Below are 20,825 nucleotides of genomic sequence, written 5' to 3'. Positions count from 1 at the left end.
GGCTATGTCGTTCCCGGGTCCGCTGACTTCCCTCGGCGCGCTAATGAGTGCGTAATTAGAGTCGCCGTATAAATGCCACGCTGGCCTCGGGGATCGCTCACACCGGAGTGAACTATGGCGTGCTTAAATGAAGCGGAACGCTTCGCCGGCGACTGGCGTTTTTATGGCGAGAGGCTGCTCTTGGCACGGAAGGTTCATGTGGTCAACATTAATTCAGTGTTGAAGATCACAAAGAGCAGCGGATACATTTTTCCAGCCTTTCACCAAGCTAACGTACACGTTTACCGGACCTAGCAAAAACACCAAAGACCTTTTTGGTAATCCAACTTCATTTTGATGTCAATTACGATATAGACGTTTAAGTACTTTATTTTTCTATTTTTTATTGAAACGTACTTTGGGTGCTGAAGAAGTTTGAGGTACCCGAAAGGTATGTTGTTAGTTTTATCGACAAACTGTCTATATTTAGAGCGTAGACCACCTTTGCAAAGATTATAATGGCCAACATCTTCTCTCATCGGCTGCCAGTTGCTATTCCAAAGTCGACATGGGGGAAGGAAATGGTGATCCATCATGTTGTTCCCCCCGCCCTCCTCCAAAATCAAAGCCCCTGGAGACTACCAAACACCTGTCTCCAATCTCCCGAAGCTGTCCAACGCGAAAATTACACCAGCGGAACGCATTGATGCTAAACCAAGTGCTACCGAACCAGACATCTCTTTGAGTGTGTGTGTGTCTTTAACAGTGAGGTTAAATAATGTGTGTGTGTGTGTGTGTGTGTGTGTGTGTGTGTGTGTGTGTGTGTGTGTGTGTGTGTGTGTGTGTGTGTGTGTGTGTGTGTGTGTGTGTGTGTGTGTGTGTGTGTGTGTGTGTGTGTATATATATATAGTTATTTATTTAGTTATTTATTTTTACTGCCACCTGGTGGGCAAAGTGTGCACGCCACACAAACAATGCCCCATGAATAAATCAATAAAATCATGATACAGGCATAATCTTTTTTATTATTATTATTAAAAACATCATTACAATTTTCTTTTATTTTTTTTTAAGCTGAAAGGGATTAATGGAGTTTTCGCTCATTTTAACCGGGTGAAGATAATTTCCTGGCAACTCAATCCCCTGGCCACATCATTGCTTGTAGCGTTATTTGGAATATTTCGCCACCATTTCATCATTTACCACATCATTCACATTCACGTGGGATTTTCTTCCTTCCCCCTCCTTGGGACTCATTTTCTGGCCCTCATTAGGCTTTTTTTTTTTTTTTTTTTCAAGACTACTTATTTATTTATTTTTGTTTAAATCCCACTGCAACCGTCGACTGGGAAAATATAAAACGTTGTTTTTGCGGTTGGAGCATGAATCGCTAATGTCCGCTGGGCCGACGATATTCTAATTCTGACCCACTTGTGTGTCTGTCTGATGATGTTCTGAATATCCACGTCTAAAAACACGAGGCGAGAGAGGCTGATGACATCATCAGGCTCCCAAGTGAAGCTCCTCCATTCATCTCAGATTACTCCTCATTGACAAACGTGCTTTTGGTCCATTCACGCACATGGGAACCATCTGATAGAAAACGCAAAATGCTTTCTCAGCAGTTGCACTCAAAGGCCGGCCGTACTCTTACTCTGGTGGCACACAAACGTGAAGACCCCCTGTTGTCGAAATCCCGAACGTCACGAGCAAAAACAAACAAAAAAAGTCTTACTTTCAGGGGACAAAAAGTTATGATAAACAAAACATGGGGAAAGTCATTCTTTAGAAGGGAAAAAAAAAACTTATCTTCAAGATTTTTTTCTTTCCAAACAGGAAGTTGTGCAATTTATTAAAATGTTAGGAATTTCATTCTTCATAACAAAACAAAAATCTAGTGTTACAAAATAATAGAAAACAATTGTTTTAAAGCATCATAGAAGAAAATTAAGCAAAAAATGTATTCTTAAAATAAGTATAAATAAGTATTCAAGGTTTGGGGGGGGGGCAGAATAGATTGTGCCCCACACATCCTGCCTAGCAACCAGTGACCTTGCTGGCAGTACATCTAAAATATGAAGTCAGCTCCTAAGTTCCTCCTCAACTTCATGACACTTTTCCACGCTAGCAAATGTCATGAGGAAACAAGCGTCAAACAATTAACAGCGTCACTTAATGTGATGAATGTGAGGGGGACTCACCTTGAAAGTGATTTTACGGGGCATTCTGCCAGCAAGGTGTCCGCTGGGTTCTCTCTTTGACTTGGCCCACGTCCATCTTTGAATATTCATTGACAAAGGCTCGCCGGCCAGATTCATTTGTCATGATGCTTATCGTATGGCCGCAACATTTAAATCGGCACATCTCCAGAAGTATGCGCATGATTGACCTCTCTGTGATGGAATATTCGGCATTGGGGCTGGCGGACCCCGTAAGAGACGTTCAATAACAAATGGATTGCTTCATTTAATCAAAGCTATTTTTTCGCCAGTTTTTTTTTTTTTTTAATTTATATAGTTTTTCAAATCAACTCCAGCCCTGATTAAGATATTTGGGAATGCGGTAATTAATCAGTGGCTTAGTGTGTTTCCCACTTCAGCCTGATAAAATGGCTCTTTTCAAATATCCATGCGGGTAAAGGCTTTAAAAAAACAAGTGTGCATATATTTATTTTTATTTATTTATTACTTTTCATACTTTGTTAGTGTCTTGACGAGGACGTGCTCTGAAAGGTTTGTAAGAAACTGCTAAACGGGGTTTATTTTTTTTACAGGCAGGTGCGCTAACACGCCAGCTTACAAAGTTTCGGATTGCCCGTTCATTGTTGAGTCAGTCAAAGTTGACTTTTAGACTTGAGGAGAGTGCCACGAAAATGATAAGTGACTCTGTACGCTAATACACCCCGTTCTCATCCCGCGCACCTTGACTCCGCCCCCATGACCGCCCGTCCTTCCCTCGCCGTACGCAAAGAATGGGAAGGGGCAGGCGTGGCGCCGCATACGGAATGCTTGGTGCAGCGTGATTAGCATTTGCAGGGCAAAGGGGCAGAGGGGAAGCAAAGTGGGGATCATTAGTAAAGGGCCAAAGTCAAAGCTTGAGCAAGGTTAAAGCACGTTGGGATTCTTGTTTCCCGAGACTGAATAAGAAGCACTTTCTGTACTTTGACTCTTAAAACCAATGAGCACACTGAAAGATATTAAAATAGGATTTTTTTTCCCCCTCACCTTCAAGTAATAAATGGGTTGAATGGAAAGTTTGAGAAACTCAATTCAACTTTATTTACGTAGCACTATTACGGGAATTAAATCTCGAGTGCTCATCGATTTGTGATAGACTGAGAATTTTTTTTTTCTTTTAGGATCAATGTCAATTGTTTGTAATGAATTATATTTGGCGCTGATTTGCAGTAAAAGGTTGTCAAAAAAATGAGCAAAAAAAAAAAAGTCCAACTCTCAAGTCCAAGTCACATGATTTGAGTCTCACACCTCTGCTAAACACGATTTGTTTTGACAGTTTTTGGGTAGTGTGCCGATTGTAGAGTTCAAAACCTCCTCAACCTTACCACAGTTTGGAATCCCAGTGGAAACCCAATGATTGAAGCAAACGCTTAACATAAAATGATTTATTTAAGGTTGATTTATCTTCACCGATTGTTTTTTCTTGCATCCCACTCACCAACCTATTTGGTTCACATCCTTTTGACTGAGCCTAGCACCTCCCGATTGAATCTTTGTGTTGCGTTAATGTCTTTTTAATGGAGGAGGAAAATGACCTGATTTCTGTTTAACAAGACAGCAAAAAGGAACACGGCGAGGGGAAGACGCGTGGGCGATTGTGTGTGTGTGTGTGACTGGAATCAACCCAGGGAGATTGCAGCGTGTCATGAAGCGCTCCGGTGCTGCTCAGTCAGGTCTTGGCGCATTGTCACTTTCTGTCCTCATCAACGCTTGGTGCGTGCGTGCGTGCGTGCGTGCGTGCGTGCGTGCGTGATCTCAGATGTGTAGACACAAATGAGGCGACGCTTAACCCTAACTTTCTTTTCGTGTCCCGAGGCAGCGTTAGAAACAACAAAAAGGATAAAGTGTATTTTGGTTTGGAATTCTGATGGCAAAGAGTTTGAAAACAAACAAAAAAACAATTAAACCTCGATCTTTCTTCAATCTTTCGTTTTTTAATTGCGCTGCTGCCTTCTTGTGGACATTAGGGTGAACTACATCGTGTTGGAAAAGCAGGCCAGTGCTGTCATGCGTAAGGTATCATTGTTAATCATTCTTCCCAGTCAACTTATTTTTCACTCTTCTTCCTCATTTTCGGCATCCTCCTCTTCCCATCTCAATTTCCGCCACCAGAATTGTTCTGGCTTTCTGAATAACTCGGCCATCATTGATTATGCCGCTCGTTGAATAATTGAAATAATCGTCATCCATTCATCATACGCTGACCTCTCCTATGACGTTGACGATGAAGATCATTTGTTACGCTGACTTGACTGACTTGGCCATTTATCCTCATTGACCTCAATGGGCTAGCGTAGTTGCACTCCAGCATCGATGATGATGAACTTGTTTGATGTAAATATACGTCTTTATGTATTATCGCCATAAGTGTTTTCCACTATGATAAATAAAAAAATATATATTTTTTTTTAAATCAAAAATTATGACTCGAAATGAGAGTAGAAAGCTAACTAGCTACTAAGCTAGCTTCTAAGACTAGCCAGCATTAGCATTGCGTCAAGCGTACATGGAGGTGGTTTTGCTTCAACGCAATCTTAAATGGCTCTTGGCAAGACTTTGAATTTTGTGACCTTCGCGCCGCTAAAGTTGAAACAGCCCGCACCACACTCGCGTAAATGTGCACAAGATAATAAACAAGACTTATCTTTACCGACGTTATCGGTGAGACGTATATGGGAAGAAAATGATTAAATATGCTGTAACTTCGGCCTAAGTGATTGCTATCTAAGGTGCTTGCTGGGCTTGTGGTTATGAGGATGTATTTTTGATCACACTCCAGTTATGAAACTTTTCAGCAAAATGATAAGACCTGAAATATTGATTTTTGTTTTCATGTCATTCAGTATATACACCAAACAATTAATAAATTAGAATACAAACAAAGTCTGTGTAGAAAAATTCAATTCAATTTTGGATCTGCATTTTACTATGACTTGGGAAAACATTTTTTCATGTTGAATTAATTCAGAAAGAAATTTACAACCAGCACTTGGTATTGAGGAAAACTATTGCTTATATATATAAAAAAAAAAAAAACCTTCATTGCTTACATTTCATCCTTTTGCAAAGACTTTTAAAGAAGAAGATGTGTCTGGGCTTCGTCGCATTTTTCCAACTGTATCCAGATGCCGCATTCGGGCCGCAGGATGAGCCCAGCCGTCGGACTCAGCTCTTCACGTGACTGGCTAGTTTTGACGTTGAAGTTACGCAAAATGGAAGATAACACCACTTTTTCCTCCATGAGGGCAAAGCGCTGACCTGGCAGAGTGGGAAAAAACAAAATATGATTGTTTATTAACATTAAAATTAGCATTAGCACAAGGAGAAACATTAGCATGGTTATAAAATGTATTGGCATGAGCATTTTTAGCATCAGCGTTAGCATCACCAATCCATGAGTTTCATTCTTACCGATGCAGTTGCGAAGTCCGGCAGAGAAGGGGATGTACGCATAGGGCGGTCTCCCTACCACGTTTTCCGTCAGGAAGCGTTCGGGCCGGAATTCCTCGGGCTCAGGGAAGTAGCGAGGATCCCGGTGAAGAGTGTAGGTGACGATGACGGCGTTGGTGCCTCTGGGCACTTTAAAACCGTCTGGCAGAATACAATCAAATAGATTTTCAAAAATGAATATTGCGGACTAAATGCATATGTTGTGGTTGTCGCTATTAGCATGGATGCAAATTTCAGAGCAGTTCTATCAGAATCTGTTGCCATCCTTTCGAAATGACAAGGACACCAAAGATAACATAAGCTATGCTAAACATTTATGATTAGCCTAAAATAATAGTCAAACAATGGCTCTTGAATTCTACTCCAACCTTTTCAGACATGTTTTGACCCTCAATGGCCACCGTAGACAGGATAAATTTAGCTCATACGTACTGATTTTGGCATCTTCACAGAGGCTGCGTGCAAAAAAGGGTACGGAGGGAAAGAGGCGTAGGGCCTCCTTGATGACGCACTCCAAGTACTTGAGCTGCTTCAGGTCTTCCATGTTGGCCACGCGGTCCGACGCACCTTTGGACACGGATTTACTCATTTGGACCACAGAGGTTGTTGCATTTCTCTGAAGGCTAGCAAGGCACATCAAAGCAGCTGAGAGCAGAACTGAATCATGTGTGTGTGTGTGTGTGTTTTTTGGATTTTCACAGCTCTCATTTGCCCAAAGCGCCAACTCCAAACAAACACATTAAAGGCACTGAGTCAGAGTGTGAGCGTGTGTTACCAAACACTTCCCGAAGCTCGCGTTGAACTTTGCGCTGCACGTCGGGGTGAGAGGCCAGCAGATGAAGGGCCCAGTTCATAGAGGCTGCCGTGGTGTCGTGGCCCTGCCAAAACAACATGGAACTCTTAGAAAATATTGTTTGTCATTATTCTGACTTGAATCCATTTCAAGTAGGGATAGCAACCCTGAACATGAAGGTGTCCACTTCCTCCTGGATGTCCCGATGGCTCATGGAGTTTCCGTCCTCGTCTTTGGTCTTGAGCAGCATGTCCAGGAACGCTCGCCTCTTCCTGGTCTGGGATTCGTCCTCCTCCTCCTCCAGACTCTCGGCTCGCTCCCGAATCACCTGACAGGAGCTTGCTTGTTTCTTTTGAGTCTCCCGAGACCGGAATCTCATTCATCTATACGAGCAGAGCCTTACCTCATACGTGAATGAATGGAGCAATTTGAGCGTGCTATCGTGCACGTTACCCTCGCCAAAGTATTTATATGTGAAGTCGGGCCAGAACCATGGCGCCCTCTGTCGGCGGCTGATGATGTCACTCATTCTTGAAGCAAACACAGCAACAAGGCGCATTGCATGATTTCTTTGAACTGTGCAATGTATTTAAAAAAAAAAAAAAAATGAAACATACACTTCAACTTACTTGTAGACACTTTGGACATACTCCGACTCAGAATTGCTTTGTGCGTAGATTTTCTTTCCCATAGCAGTTTCTACAAAATAGATACAGAACTGCCAAATGATCAACTTGTTGTGATTTCTTGTCCTTCATTGACAAGATGAGGACAGAGAAACAAAGTCGGCAAAAACATCTATTTCATTGGGCTTTTCGGGCACAATTGAGTTTGCCCCTTGATTTCTGCCGAGCAACAAGTGATGTGATTGCATCATTTTCATTGGAACAGATCAGAAGTGAATTTTGAATTTGAATTCAACTGACCACAGATGATGTCCAGGGCGCACAGCGTGACGTAGTTGAAGCAGTTGAATGGGCCTTTGCCCGCCTGGGGCGCCAACTTGTTCACCAGAACTTCGGCCTGCTCGTTCATCACTTCCAGGAAGTCCTGCAGGATGGTGAAGTGGAACGTGGGCGTCAGCATCTTACGCCGCTGGCGCCACTTTGGGCCTGTGCTGTCAAAAGTGGAACTGAAGTGAGTTTGGTTTGAAAATTCATTTTGAGCACGAGTTGGAAAAATTTGCCCCCCCATAGTGTCATAAAAGTTCTCTATAGGAGAACCAAGCCCGAAATTGAAAAGGTCCGTCCATCTGGAATACCTGGTGAGCAGACCGGTTCCGAGCCAGGGATGGAGGAAGCTGTAAGTGATAGATTTGTCCATGTGAACAGGGTTGCTCACAATTGGCTATATAAGGAGGGGGAGAAGCATCAAAAAACATAAATCAAAATGCCACGAGAAATATACAAATATTCGTCCATTTTATGACATTGCATTCATCCGATTTCAGCGATATTATATTCATATTGTAATACGATACACGATTTATTTGATCACTGGATCACTTGCTGCCCACCCAGCGCAATAGAAGACAGATATCCATCCGTATAGATGGCTCAGCTCCTTGCGGAGGAGAAAGAATACGTGACTGTCTGTACCATTATGTTGGTACTTGTTGGATTTTTATTTGGTATAGTTGTTCAGATTGGCTTTTACTTCTGCTTCCTTGCCTATTCCTCTGTGTTATTCAATCTGCCTTTTTACCCACACACTGGCCCCGCCCCACATGTGACTATAATTATTATACATTTGTATTGCAAATGCGGAAATTGTGACACGACAAAAGCGAAGCACTTTTCTTTATACTGTACCTCGACAGTCTCGGCATGATAAAGAATCACAAATGGCACGGTCCCAAGCCAGAGTTTAATCAGCGGCATATTGCGGAATTCTTCCACATAACCCTGAATTTGCTGGAAGAACTCTGCAAAATAACATACGACTCATCGCATTTGGCTTTGTGCTTGTACACCTTTCGACTTTTTTTTTTTCCTGAAAGCATGTTATTCTCAGAACATCCCCAAAAAAAAAAAAACAGTCAAGAATGTAATTTAAACATGGTTGAAAACATTTCTGTCCTGGAGCCAAAATGTTTGAGTTTGCATCTGCACCGCGACGTCCACTCACCTACCGCGTCGGTTTTCAAATCCAACGCGTTGCCAATGAAGGGGTATGTGCGGCTTACGGCCGGGATGGGCTTCATGACCATCCAGTTTTTCAGATACGTGCTCAGCTGTTTGTACGTGAGCGCCGCCAGAGCCAGAAGCAGGCCCACGCCCAGCAGCGGCACTGAAACGCCGGCGGCCACGATAGCCATGTCGCTAGGCTGTTGTTGTTGTCTCGGAGTGGTCGGGCGGCGGGGGTTATATAGCAAGTAGTGAGAGAGGCAGACCCAAAGCGGCCTTTGTGCTCTTTATCTTTAACTCCAAATAGGTCACTGTGCTTAAAGTTGGACTCTTTATGTCATAATCAGGTAGGCGGACCAAGCAACTGCCAATGGGACTCTGACAAGCAGCTGTAGACTGGCAACAATAGTTGGGGACCCCGACGCACGGCCGATATTGGTTCTGATTAAAAAAAAAAAAAAAAAAAGATATTTTCTTTATCCTATGTAATTTTTTTTGTCACAGATCAGTGGTAACTCTTCTTTGTCTGATGGACTTTACTGCCACCCAGTGGCCAAGGCCAATCCCGTGTACCTAATGAAATGTCCGATCACACCGGTGTCAAATCTGGTCTGCAGTCGGATTTTTTTTTTCTGATTGCCAGTTGTCCCGTAGCCTCGGCGCCAAAGTGAAATCAAATCCCCGAACCCGTGGCATCATTGGCAAGGCGCTTTAAAGCAGGGGCGGGAATCGATTGGTCATGCCGAGGGCGATGAGCAGCTTCTGACGAAAGGCGACCACTCGTTCCTTGTGCACGGGCCAGTGGAGTACGCAGCGTTGCCTCAGCATGCCGCGGCGCAGGAAGAGCGAGCGCGATAGCTTGTAGTCGTGTACGTCCTGCAGGAAGACCAGGATCACAGAGTCTCTGCTGGCCTCCATCACTTGGTGCAGCGCCTGATGGGCCTTGAAGCTGCAAGGCAGGGGAAACCAAAGTTATGTGATCAGCGAGTTATGCTAGTCGTTTGTTAGCCGGAGTCATCTTTACTGAAGTGATTTAGAAGAACAACAAAACGGTACCGTCTGCACCACGGATCGCTGAGGAGGCTTTCGGTGACCACGAAAAGGATTTTGCGGGAGTTCCTCATGTTCTCCACGATGGACTCCAGCTGGGACATTCCTGGCACCGAATCCCGGTCCTCCAGGCAAAACCTGCACGCCTCGCCCTCCAGGGGAATCATGGCTCTCTCCACCCAGTTGCCGTCCTCCTCGGCGTGGATGATGTAAGCGTCGTATTCAAACTGCCGGCCCTCCTCCACCGTGGCGTCGCTGAAGCCTAAAGCCCGATTGACCAGGACGTTCCAGTAGAACCGGATCCTCCAGCCGTGGAAGCGCAGCAGAAGCGCCGTGGCAGTCAGCAGCACCACCAGAGTGCTGCTCAGTATGTAGAGCGCGTGGAATGGCGCCAGGTCCTTGCACGAGAGCGGGTCGAAATCTGTGATGGAGCGGTTGAAGTAAGCTAGCGGCGTGTTGCACACGTAGCGGCCGGGGATGTTGCTGTCGCTGATGTTTGTGGTGTTCAACCACGTGACAAACCACAGGATGCTCTCGCAGGTGCAGTCGAAGGGATTCCTATCCATGAGGAGATAGCTGAGGTTGGCCAAAGGAATCCGGAACACCTCGGGCCTCACGGCCGTGATCAGGTTCCTCTGGAGACGTAAGACTTTCAGGGAGGCCAGGCTGTTGAAAACAGAGTCCTTCAGGCTCTTGAGCAGATTGTTGCTAAGGTTGAGCTCACGCAGGTTCCTCAGCCCTCTCAGCGCCTCCACGGGGATGTCGTCCAGTCCGTTGCTGTCCAGCTGCAGGCTGGTCATGTTCTCCAATCCCTTCAAGTAGAACACGGGGCCGCCGAGATTGGCTTCATTCCACAACCGCGCCAGGTTGTTGTGTTGCAAATTGAGGACCTTCAGGTTCGCCAGTTGGCTCAGCAGGTTGGCTCTCAAGTTGGCGATGTTATTGTTACTCAGGTCCAAGTAGGCTAGCTTGGATAAGGGCTGGAACGGAGAAGCGTCCAAGTTCAAGGACGTGACCGTCAGGCTTTTACTCAGCGTCAGGACCCTGAGAAGGGGAACGCCGACAAACGAGGTGGAACTGAGGCCGATGGTTTGGTGGTTGAAGGACATGTGAAGCTCCTGGAGTTGACCCAAGCCTCGGAACTCCGTCCCACTCAGAGTCTGCTTGATGAAATTAAAATCAAGGTAAAGGTGGGTGAGGTTCCCCAAATGGGAGAAGGCGCCGTATTGAATCTGCAAAATGGCCGTCGCCGTCAAATTGAGCTTCAGCAACGGCGACCCGCCGAGCGAAGCCAGCGTCTTATTGGAGATGTTTTTCAGTGACACGTAGCTGCCCCAGCTCAGGTCGAGATATTTGAGACTTTTCAAGCCCGCAAAGGTGCGCTCCGTAATCTCCCGTGCCGAAGTCCTCTGCAAACACAAAGTCTCCAGGTCGCCCAGCGGCCGGAAGGAGAAGTCGTCGATGATGGGCGTGGCGGAGGTGTGACTTTTCACCAGAGCTTTTGTCAAGTCCAGCTGCTTCAATCTACCAAGACCCTCAAACGTCTGCTCGGTCAAATGCTTGAGGTGGTTTTCCGACAAGACGAGCTCATCCAGTTTGTTGAGCCACCGGAACGAGCCAGGTTGGATTTGACCCAAGCCGTTCCCGGAGAGGTCCAGCCAGGTTACGTTGGTTTGCTGCAACTCTTTGAAGGTTTTTGCAGTCAGGGTGACCAACTTCATCCTCCGCAGGGATAATTTCTGGATGGACGTTCCCGACAGCGCCACGCAGAGTTTGGAGATGGCTGTCGTTCCCATGTTACTCCCGTCCATGACGAGGATACGAAAGTGGGAAATAGGCTGGAAGGAATCGGGGTCCACCTGCGGGGGGGAAAAAAAAACATGGCAGCTCTTTGAACCCCAAAACCCGTCCCGCATGTCCTACTTGATTGAATTTGATTGAAAAGCGACCAGTGGCCCATACCTTAAAATAAGGTTGGTACCGACACCTGGTACCAGCACTGACCCCTCCTTAATAATTCGTCCCTTACCGTTTTGATGTTGGTGGATTCCAGGTTGAGGACCTGCAGAGATGCCGAATGGCCAAAGAGAGCAAAGTCATCCGTGGCCAACGTTGAGAAGGTGTTGAATCCCAGCCTGAGCTCCACCAGGTTGGGCATTTGAGGCCTGGAGCCCAGCTTGGCCGAGTTGAGATTGTTCTTAGACACGTCCAGAAATTGTAGATTCTAAAAGATACAGGTGGAGTCACATGACTTGAGTCGACCACCAGATAGCGGATCCGAATACCTGTAGCCTGGCAAAGACTTCCCCTTTCAGCTTCAGCCTGTTGCTCGACAAGCGAAACCTGACCAGGTTCCCGCAGGCGCTCAGATCCTCTTCCTGGATGACGTGCATCTCGTTGTGGTCCACGTCCAGAGTCTGCAGCAGGGGCAGCGCCCGGCACAGTCCGCCGTCCAGCTCGGTGAGGCTGTTGAAACTGACGTCCAGGTGCAGGAGATCCGCGTAGGGGGCCAGGGCCGCCGGGGAGATCCGGCTCAGGCGATTGTGGGACAGATCCAAGCTAGTGATGTTGCCGGGGAGGTCGGACGGCACCGCGGTCAGGCTCAGGCGGCTGCAGTCGGCCGCGGTGCCTTGGATCTGGCAAGAGGTCTTTTTCTGGGAGGGCTCCACGAGGAGAACCAGCGTGAGGTGCCACAGAAGGATCACCTGTTGGAATGGTAGGCAAAAGATTTTGGAGTGAGTGGTGAAAAAAAAAACCTCCAAAAATATATATTTCTAAAAATCTGTGATGTCATCAAGTATAACATCAAAAATGTGACAAGAGCTGCACAACAGCGAGTCAACAACGAATCATTACAACATCAATCATTTCATTGTTTTACTTTTATGTAGACTGCTGCAATGAATTTCCTGTTATTAATTTTTTATTATTAATTTTTTTTTAATACAAAATCTGTCTTTGGTTTGCCAGCGATGTCATTCTAAGCCGCACGTTCAGCCAATTAATCAATCTCCATGTTTGTTTCCAAAATGAAACAAAACTTTATTTAATTCTTTTCTTTTTTTTTTTCCTGTCATTTACTCAGGGGAAAGAGACTTACCAAGTTTTTTCCATCTCTGCAGCTCATGATTTCCTAACCAAGTTGTATTTCTTCCGTGCAGACATCAGAGACTTCAATAAATACGCTTTGTCAGAGCAAAGAAACACGGACGTGAGATTTCCACCTCCGCTTTCACTTCTTCTTTACGAGGTTCGTTTTCAAAACACACACACACGCACACACACTTGGCAGATTTCAGTGCCATACTGGCAAACGTAAACTTGTCTGTCGGGTCTCCATTTTGGCTCCTTCAGAAGGTTTTCTCTGCGAATGATTCGGTTGTCATTTTCCAAAACGTAATCCAAGTCAAACAAAAAACAAATAATACTTCCTGAGTGGGCGGTACTTTTACATACTTTGGCCTTGGCGCATGCACGCTTGCACGCACGCGCGCGCGCACACGCACACTCGTCCGCGCACACGTGCGAGAATACTAAATGAAACTTGTTTGCAAACTCAAGCTGCATGAATGCATTTGTATTTCGCTGGCCACTAGAGGGCAGCAAAGCTCTATTGGTTTTCTGTTGTCTTACTATACTGACTTCCTTTTGTTTGTTTTTTTAAACCTGCATTTAGATGTTAGGTGGCAATTGTTTTCAGTTTACACTGGTTAACTTATTTTCACACTTTTATGATGGTCAATAATGTTGGAAATGTTTTTGTGACAGTTTTACCTTCAATTGTAAAGCCTTTGCCCCATTTAGTATTACGAGTATTATTATATTAACAGTCTGTATTTGTTGATTGATTTATTCTTTGAAATATTTTTAAGTGACAGTATTTAACACAACAGCAGCTTTCTGTCTTTATGTTCCGGAGAAGAGCTTAACTTCCTTCAATGTTCAAGTCCTCCTCGGCTGAACTGTTCTTGTGGGTCATCATCATCTGAGCCACGTTTCCTAAAAAGGAACAGGAGACATTCAGAGTCAAATTCCTTATCCTAAAAAAAAATCCTGCAAAGATTTAAGAACGATGGAAGACGGTCTGCTACCTCATTCACCCAAGATGGCAGCGTCCTGAAAGCAGTGTGCTACCTCATTCACCCCAAATGTCCACATGCATTAGGATTTCACCACTGCAGGGTCCTTAATCACCTTCTGTTCCCCCCCCCCCCTTTTATTAATTGGATTATTGGGCCCATTTCTTAAATATAGAAGGCAAAACTCTACCAATAGGATTTGCAGCTTAACCCGAGAACAATCAGGGAAAGAATTCAAAAAATGTATTTGTAAACATGCTTTCTTCTAAGAGGCTACTTCCAAATGACATGCTTGAGATTTTAGGAACTGCGCACAATCCTGGCTGCAAGACTTCTCACACTTTTTGACACCAAGTCTGACCAAAACAACATTGACATATTAAAAAAAAAAAAAAGAAATCGCACGGAAGAAAATATGTATAAAAAAAGAATGTCTTGAAACCTATAATACTGCTGAACAACAAAATAAAACATAAATGAATGATTTATGTGACTGTAAATTCAATAAAACCAAAAATAAATGAAGAAAAGATGATCTTAAATTTGAAAGAGAAATACAAACAAAATAAATCTGCCTGACTGCAATTTTGCTTTTTGTTTGGCTATCTTGTGATGTTGGTCATCCAAGGTCGAAACAAAACCAGTCTTGCCCTCAGTGTAATCGTAACAATAACGTAACAGGGCAACGTGTATCGCTCATTGTGCTTTGATAGACATGAAGAGGTGCATTGCATAACGCGCGCCAGCTTCATGCCCTCATAAGGAGAAGCATGAAAGGTGCATGACAATGTTGGCTGCACAAGCAGGATCAAGTGCCAAAGAAGAAGCACGTCGGGAAAGACATGAATGACAGTGGACAGAGATTAAAAAGGAAAACCATTTCTAAACAATTTTCCCTGGGAATTGATCATTCAAAACTGCCCGGCCACTTGTTGCTAGGCAGAATTTGTTTTTTTTGCTTGTTGCCACAACTATCGGGCCACTTGTTGCTAGGCTGTCGTAGGGCTCAAATTTTCAACTGCCCATTAACTTGTCGCTTGGTAGTTTTAGGAGGTTTCCATTCAAATGACGCATCAATAATCAAGCTCTGAGAATTCTTCCTAGCGACAAGCTCTAATTCAGCCCTATGAACTCTGGCGAACGACAAGCGGCAGTTAATTTGCAGGTTTGAGGATTTTAAACAGCTCTTAAGACAATGAAGCTGGCCTGATATGATGTCATTGCCAGACCATGACTTCATCTACTCAAAGCGCCCATTCCGCACCATCACGCCACCTTCTAACGCTGTCCAGACATCTGAACTTCACCATATCAGCTGTTCCAAATGTGGATCCCCTTTGAGAATGGAAAGATGTGAGGGCGTGGCGATAAAAAAAAAAAATATGTGTGTGCCAGGCTGCTGGTTTCACTTTATGGATACCAGGAGAGAATTAATATGAGCTTGATTTTGTGTACGCTGTGAAGAGGCATATTTTTCGACTCTCAACTATCCAACAAGGCCAAAGATGAACGTGCGTCTAAAATGACGTAAAACTAGTCACTGTTTAAAGATACCTGTCGGGCACAAACTGGTCTTTTTCATGCTAGACTTGTCATTATGCTTTTGATGACATGCTATTATTTACATGTGTTAGGTAAAATGAAGTAATCGTATTGCTTATAATCTACAAAGCAGACAGAACGTTGGGACGAGTTTTACGACAAGTAATGTTACAACATTACATGTTCATATTTAATCTGGGCAAGGTAGCCGGTGATTAAAGGGGAGCACAGCTTCAACGAGAGCATAGACCCCCGTGGCCATCAAATGTGCTCTCCATCATTATCTAATTGCCCCGCCATTAGTATATTCAATAGTAATCCTGGATTATCATGTCATTTTTGCCATTGTTTCCCTCTTGGCTCAACCTATAAAAAGGCCTCTTTGTGATAACAGTAAAATTGACTCAAGGGCCAAGCCGTAATGCACAGAAGAGCCAGCGATAAAGAATTAAATGCAACACTCACACAAACATGAATGCACGGACACGGAAAAAGTCTTGTTGACACAAAGGTCAACTATCAATAAAGTTCTAAATTTGAACACATTGAAATGGGTGGTATGTCATTAATCTGTTCCAGCCCAGGACACATTTGTACATTGAAATGGTCACACATACATGTTTAAAAATGGTTTAGCATCTGTTGCTCTCTTGGTGTATAGAAAAAGTTGCTAGCAAGCTAACGCTTAGCCCGTTGCCATGGTTACGCCGTGCAAATGACTCCCAGGCTATTGGTGGACAAGAACAATTTAGAGAAGCCATTTTGCGCAGTACTGTTCGATACACACCAAAAAAAAAAAAAAAAAAACACGGGAACGGTGGTGCTTGCTGACGTCATCCTGCCAAATTTCCGAACCGCCGGTTCGTCGTAAAAGGACATGCGCTCTCCCCTATAACGCCTCCCGTGAGGGTGCTTGTCCTTGTCGCTAGGAAGAGACAGAGACCGGGAAGGAGAAACGGAGTGGGAGCCGGGGGACGAGCCAGAGAGCAGCGGGCGAGCGAGCGAGCGAGCGGGCGGAGGCATTGGACAATTTCGCCGCATTGCTATTCGATCCCGTCCACCCGGCGACCCTCCGTGAAAAAGTGGGAGTTGTCCGACTCGGTGAATCATTCCACCAGGCAGGCAGGCTACTAGTGAGCAGGTGGACTCCTTAGTAAGCAGGTGGACGGTCGCTTGCCTCGCTTGCTCCTCGCCTGTGTGTTGTGAGTGACTTTTCAAGTGAGCTAGGTCGTTTATGTATTTATTTATTTCTTGACATGGAGGACGCCGACAGGCTAGCCAGGACGAAGCTGTTTTGCTAAGGTAAGGCACCTTACCGAAAATCGTGATTCATTTTGTACCAACCACCATTCAATCAAATGAATGACGTTTTAATTGACCAACATGTACGTGATAGTACTAGCCTAATTGACCCCTGAATGTCTGCGCCACGTACCGGGGCAGACGAGTACAGGCGAGCCGGCTGGGGTCGCCCGTTTTGACGCCTTGACGCGTTCGAGTGAGCCGCTCTTTTTTCCCGGCACATTTATGGAAGAGATAAATATATATATAAAAAAAAAAACGATGCGTCTGTTCTCTTCATTAAGACCCTGGAAGGATTAAGACGTGGAGTGATACCGTAAACAAAAGCCTAATGGTCCGATTGACTGGTTTTATCCCTCAATGCCGCATAATCGCTGTTTGCCATTCACTGCGTATTGTAAAATGCATTCTGCAGTATACAGCAAATGATTCACATGATGAATCCATATTATGATCTTTTTACGTATGTACACAAAATAGGGGACCCGTATTTTTGTTGAGGTTAGAGAATATGTCACAAAATAATTTATCAAGTGTAAAAACAAGTTAACAATCCGCTACTCCTGTTCTAAATGAAAGTGGCTTTCAATTTTGGGGACCAGATTTGAACAAATACTTTTATTGTCAAATATGACAAGTAGACCCCTAAAGCCATAAGAAATGTATATTTGTAATCATTTAAATCAAAATACAGTGTCAGCTAAATGTTTCGGAACATCCTCGACATAATTTAGTCGTTTATCAACAAGTCAACCTGATGTATTTGCTGCCAAACTGCCAGTTTTGCCCAAATTGAGAAAAGCTGAGTTAAAAAAAAAAGAAACAAAAAGAAACGATGATGATACACTGTAGATGTTTAATAACCGTCTGGGAAGGTTTAGGAGTATGTCAGGAGATGTAAACTACTTTGTGGACCCCCAAGAACTACAGCTCCGGGGACCCCAGTTTGACTCCGTATCCAAAACAGTCCAGTGTGATAAACAGACCTATTGTGGTAATCTACTGCTATACAACTGGACAATTTAGCCTCAGGTTAACTCTTTGGCATCGTCAAAGGAATTCCAACTCGGCTATGAAATACTGCATTCTTCTTGCTATTTTGACCCTTCTGTCATCGTATTGAAACTTACTGGTATAACTGGTATGGAGGGATGTTGGTAAAACAATAAGGCTTCTCTGAATGGCGGCGGTGGTGTGTGTGTGTGTGTGTGGGGTGACGATCCGGGAGAGTGGGAAAAGTGTAACACTATCACTCCGGGAACGTCACGCCACTCCCATTGTGGCCTACCTGGCCTGTGTGTTACCCAGCAAAATAGAAGTGATGTGGGATTTAATGTCATATCATCGTTTTATATTTCCTGGGTTTAGGTCGTAAAACGACTTAAATGCCAATTTCATGAGTAGTAGTCATCAAATAATGTCTCGCTTGTAAACCTGCCAGCTTGTTTGGAGGGACAGAGTGTGTGCGTATGTGTGTTTAGGTGTGATCAATAAAAGTAACACAAGCTTTTAACAGTACGAACTGCAATAATGGAGACCATCTGGTCAAATTGAAGCCACCGTAAAGCTTTTATGGGAAACTGTATTTGTATATCCACGTGCAAAAACAATTTGAAAAAAAAATGAATCGTTTTGTACGACTTTGGCGGCATTTTCTATTTTTATTTTTCCAGAAAAATGTTGGCAGAACTCAGTTTCACACCCTGCTCTGTATTTTTATATTTTTGTTTCCAGACTTGTTTTGGAAAAGCAGATGAGTCAAGTAGCACTAGAAAAAGCTTACAAACTGACAGATACGAGCGATACGGCCTGAGCTTTAGCTTTAATGACATAATCCTTTGGAGATTAGATTTACTAACTCGACAGCGTGAAGTTTTTTTTTCCTTTTTCTCCCCCCTCTATCTTGCTGCCTTAACAGCCTGCAGGCTCTGTTTATATATTTTCCTAACGTTTATTTTGATGGACAGAAAGGAAAAACACAAAAATGGCAGAAAGCCCAGACCTAAACACCATATTGACACAAATCATTTTGTCACGGTGACAAATTGCTGCAATTATTTGAGGAAATAGGGAAACTACAAATGTCATCATCCGACGGCCCTAAAAATGAATGTAACATCAAATCCTTTTGCTCAGCTAGCCGTCAATGCTAAGTCGTTAACGGGCTACTTTGGCCCCCTTTTGATGTTTTTATTGGTCCCCTGATAGCTCTGGAGGTTACATCATTAGCGCCCATCGCTTGTCAGCTTTTCGCCATTCCTCCGTGATCCTTGGCACGTGAGCGGGAGATCTGGGAAAGCGCAGCTGTTCCGGCCGTCACGTCCCGGCCCGCCGCGTTGCCCGAGCGCCCCGCCGATCCCTCGGCCAACTAGGCTCGTGTCGATTTGAGTCCCCCCCCCCCCCCCCCCCCCTTGCGTTACCGCTTTGTCACCGACGCACTTGTCGAGCCAGCGGCAGTTTAGTTTTTACACGTTGGGCTGATTTGCATATTTAAGATGAAGGTGATGTTATTCCTTTGTCACCGTCTGATAAAACCCGAGTCACATTTGCATGGCACGTTAGCGCTCAGGCTACGACCGACTCGACTAAGCGGCTAACCGGTTGTGTGTATTTCTCAAGGCGGCGACTGCGATCCCAGACGGCGCGCTTGCTGCACAGTAGCGGCTCGCGTCGGTTTTAAGTGTCGGCGGGGGTCTGAATTGGAAATGCTAATATCAGTCGTTACATCATCCTTCTGGGAATAGCAGCCAGTCTCGAGGTCTGACTGTGTGTATAGTCGGACCGGCTGCGTGTGGTCACGTCCAAATATATACGCTCCCGGATGAATTACACCGCAGTCAAATAATCGAATGACGTGAGGTGGGTCGACGTATGAGAAAGTTCAACGTATTCATGGTGAGACGCAAACTGCGTAGGAACAGCGCGGACTCAAACGCACAACAGATTTTGAGCTCAAGCCTTGTTAGAGGTCACTGGCAGACAAAAAAAAAAATAGGCAATGGCATGGATTGAAGTCATTTAAATTTCTTGTGTGAAATTGATTTAAAATAAGAGTACAATTTGTCAAGGAATTTTGGTCAAATTTCAACTTCAGAGGCTTCTTGGCTTATTTATACCCGCTGCCGCGCCATTAGCGGCGAGGAATGTTAGTGTGCGTGTCGGGCAGCGTCGCCACGTCTCGCCGGGCGACGTGACCCGTTCAGGCGATCCAAGTGTCACCGCAGGAAAGTGAAAGAAAATATCGGCCGGCGGGTGGAATTCAACGGGGTTACGTGGAAGTCAAACGCTCTCGCATAGCCGCGCGCTGACGACTTTGATACTCAATAATTGTGTAAAAAAAAAAAGATTGTACTGATTCAATTTGTTGACTCAAGTTTTGAAAAAGTCCTGTTTTTATACAAAAGCTCTATTTTTAATTTTTTTTTATGTGACCACATTTTTAGGCGGTTGGAACCAATTCATGACATTTAAATGTATTTCAATGAGGAAAATTGATTTCGCATTCAGCCAAATTGAGACACTGATTCAATTGAACAATATTATATTTTCCAATTGACTTTTGCATTGACAATCGATGCCGTGTATATACAGTAAATCGGCGCAGGTCAGTGCCAAGCGTGCGTGACACGATGGAATGCGATAAAATAGAAGATAGTCGGACCCTGACACGTTGGGGGGGGTGGGCTAACGTTCCAGTGTCTGTAAATAGCAGGATCTGATCACCGCTTCACCCAAAGAGGGAACTCTCTTTGCCAGTCACTCTCCCCCCCGACCTCACTCTGTTGTCCATCCTGAGCTTGAAACACATGTCGGAATACAGCCCCGACAGGACGGGGAATTCATTCCGACCGTCTGAAAGGAGGCAGGAAAGCTTCCGAGAAAAATCCAAGGATAGGTGAAGGAAGTGAAAACATCTTTTTTGCTTTGATGAGGGTAAGAGTTGAATTTTGTTGGGAATGTTGCACCTTGCCGATCGAGGGGTCATCACCGGGGTCAGATGTTGCGAACAATACCCTGGCCTCTGCCGTGACGTTTTATCGAAACGGAAAATGCTCTCTTAGCTTTTTACCTCCCCGGAATTCTTTTTTTTTTTTGCACCCTTTCTCTCCTTGCTTTTGAGGCTCTTGTTACACTTTTTCACGCTTGACAAAAAAAACGATGCCGGTGTGCGCTCTCGGGGGTGTTGAGGAATGTCGCCTCAATAGGTGTGTAATGACGGGGCGAGTTCCGTTCGGGAAATCATTTATTTGTGTACACTAAAATGTAG

The 20,825-nt window shown here is 44.7% G+C and overlaps 3 protein-coding genes across 4 annotated transcripts in view; 1 reads left to right on the top strand and 2 right to left on the bottom strand.

Annotated features, from left to right (window-relative positions):
* The first annotated feature begins 2,015 nt into the window (after positions 1-2,015).
* sorbs2a (sorbin and SH3 domain containing 2a) overlaps positions 2,016-20,825 on the top strand; it is a 40,760-nt gene continuing 21,950 nt past the window's right edge. The window contains exons 1-3 of the mRNA XM_085912194.1: positions 2,016-12,351; positions 12,797-12,885; positions 13,532-16,558. The gene's annotated coding sequence lies outside the window, so the exon portion shown is untranslated. The remainder of the gene's footprint in view (positions 12,352-12,796; positions 12,886-13,531; positions 16,559-20,825) is intronic.
* cyp4v2a (cytochrome P450, family 4, subfamily V, member 2a) lies at positions 5,014-9,027 on the bottom strand. Of its 2 annotated transcripts, XM_085912191.1 has the most exons (11): positions 8,587-9,027; positions 8,271-8,383; positions 7,721-7,806; positions 7,386-7,576; positions 7,089-7,158; positions 6,863-6,989; positions 6,626-6,787; positions 6,442-6,544; positions 6,099-6,233; positions 5,628-5,807; positions 5,014-5,474 (listed from the first exon to the last, which is right to left on the bottom strand). In XM_085912191.1, the coding sequence occupies exons 1-11, from the start codon at positions 8,774-8,776 to the stop codon at positions 5,290-5,292; spliced, it is 1,542 nt and encodes a 513-aa protein (XP_085768317.1). In that variant the 5' UTR covers positions 8,777-9,027; the 3' UTR covers positions 5,014-5,289. The 2 variants fall into 2 exon arrangements, with proteins under 2 accessions (XP_085768317.1, XP_085768318.1); XM_085912192.1 differs by lacking the exon at positions 8,271-8,383 and having other exon boundaries at positions 5,020-5,474; positions 8,587-8,710.
* tlr3 (toll-like receptor 3) lies at positions 9,228-13,077 on the bottom strand. Its single transcript, XM_085912190.1, has 5 exons — positions 12,736-13,077; positions 11,921-12,340; positions 11,665-11,859; positions 9,642-11,494; positions 9,228-9,534 (listed from the first exon to the last, which is right to left on the bottom strand). Exons 1-5 carry the CDS (start codon positions 12,760-12,762, stop codon positions 9,297-9,299), a joined length of 2,733 nt encoding a protein of 910 aa, XP_085768316.1. The 5' UTR covers positions 12,763-13,077; the 3' UTR covers positions 9,228-9,296.

This window comes from Syngnathus leptorhynchus, chromosome 5, assembly GCF_054491065.1.
Source record: "Syngnathus leptorhynchus isolate UIUO chromosome 5, UIUO_Slep, whole genome shotgun sequence".
NCBI lineage: Eukaryota > Metazoa > Chordata > Actinopteri > Syngnathiformes > Syngnathidae > Syngnathus > Syngnathus leptorhynchus.
This window is presented reverse-complemented; position numbering and strand designations above follow the sequence as displayed.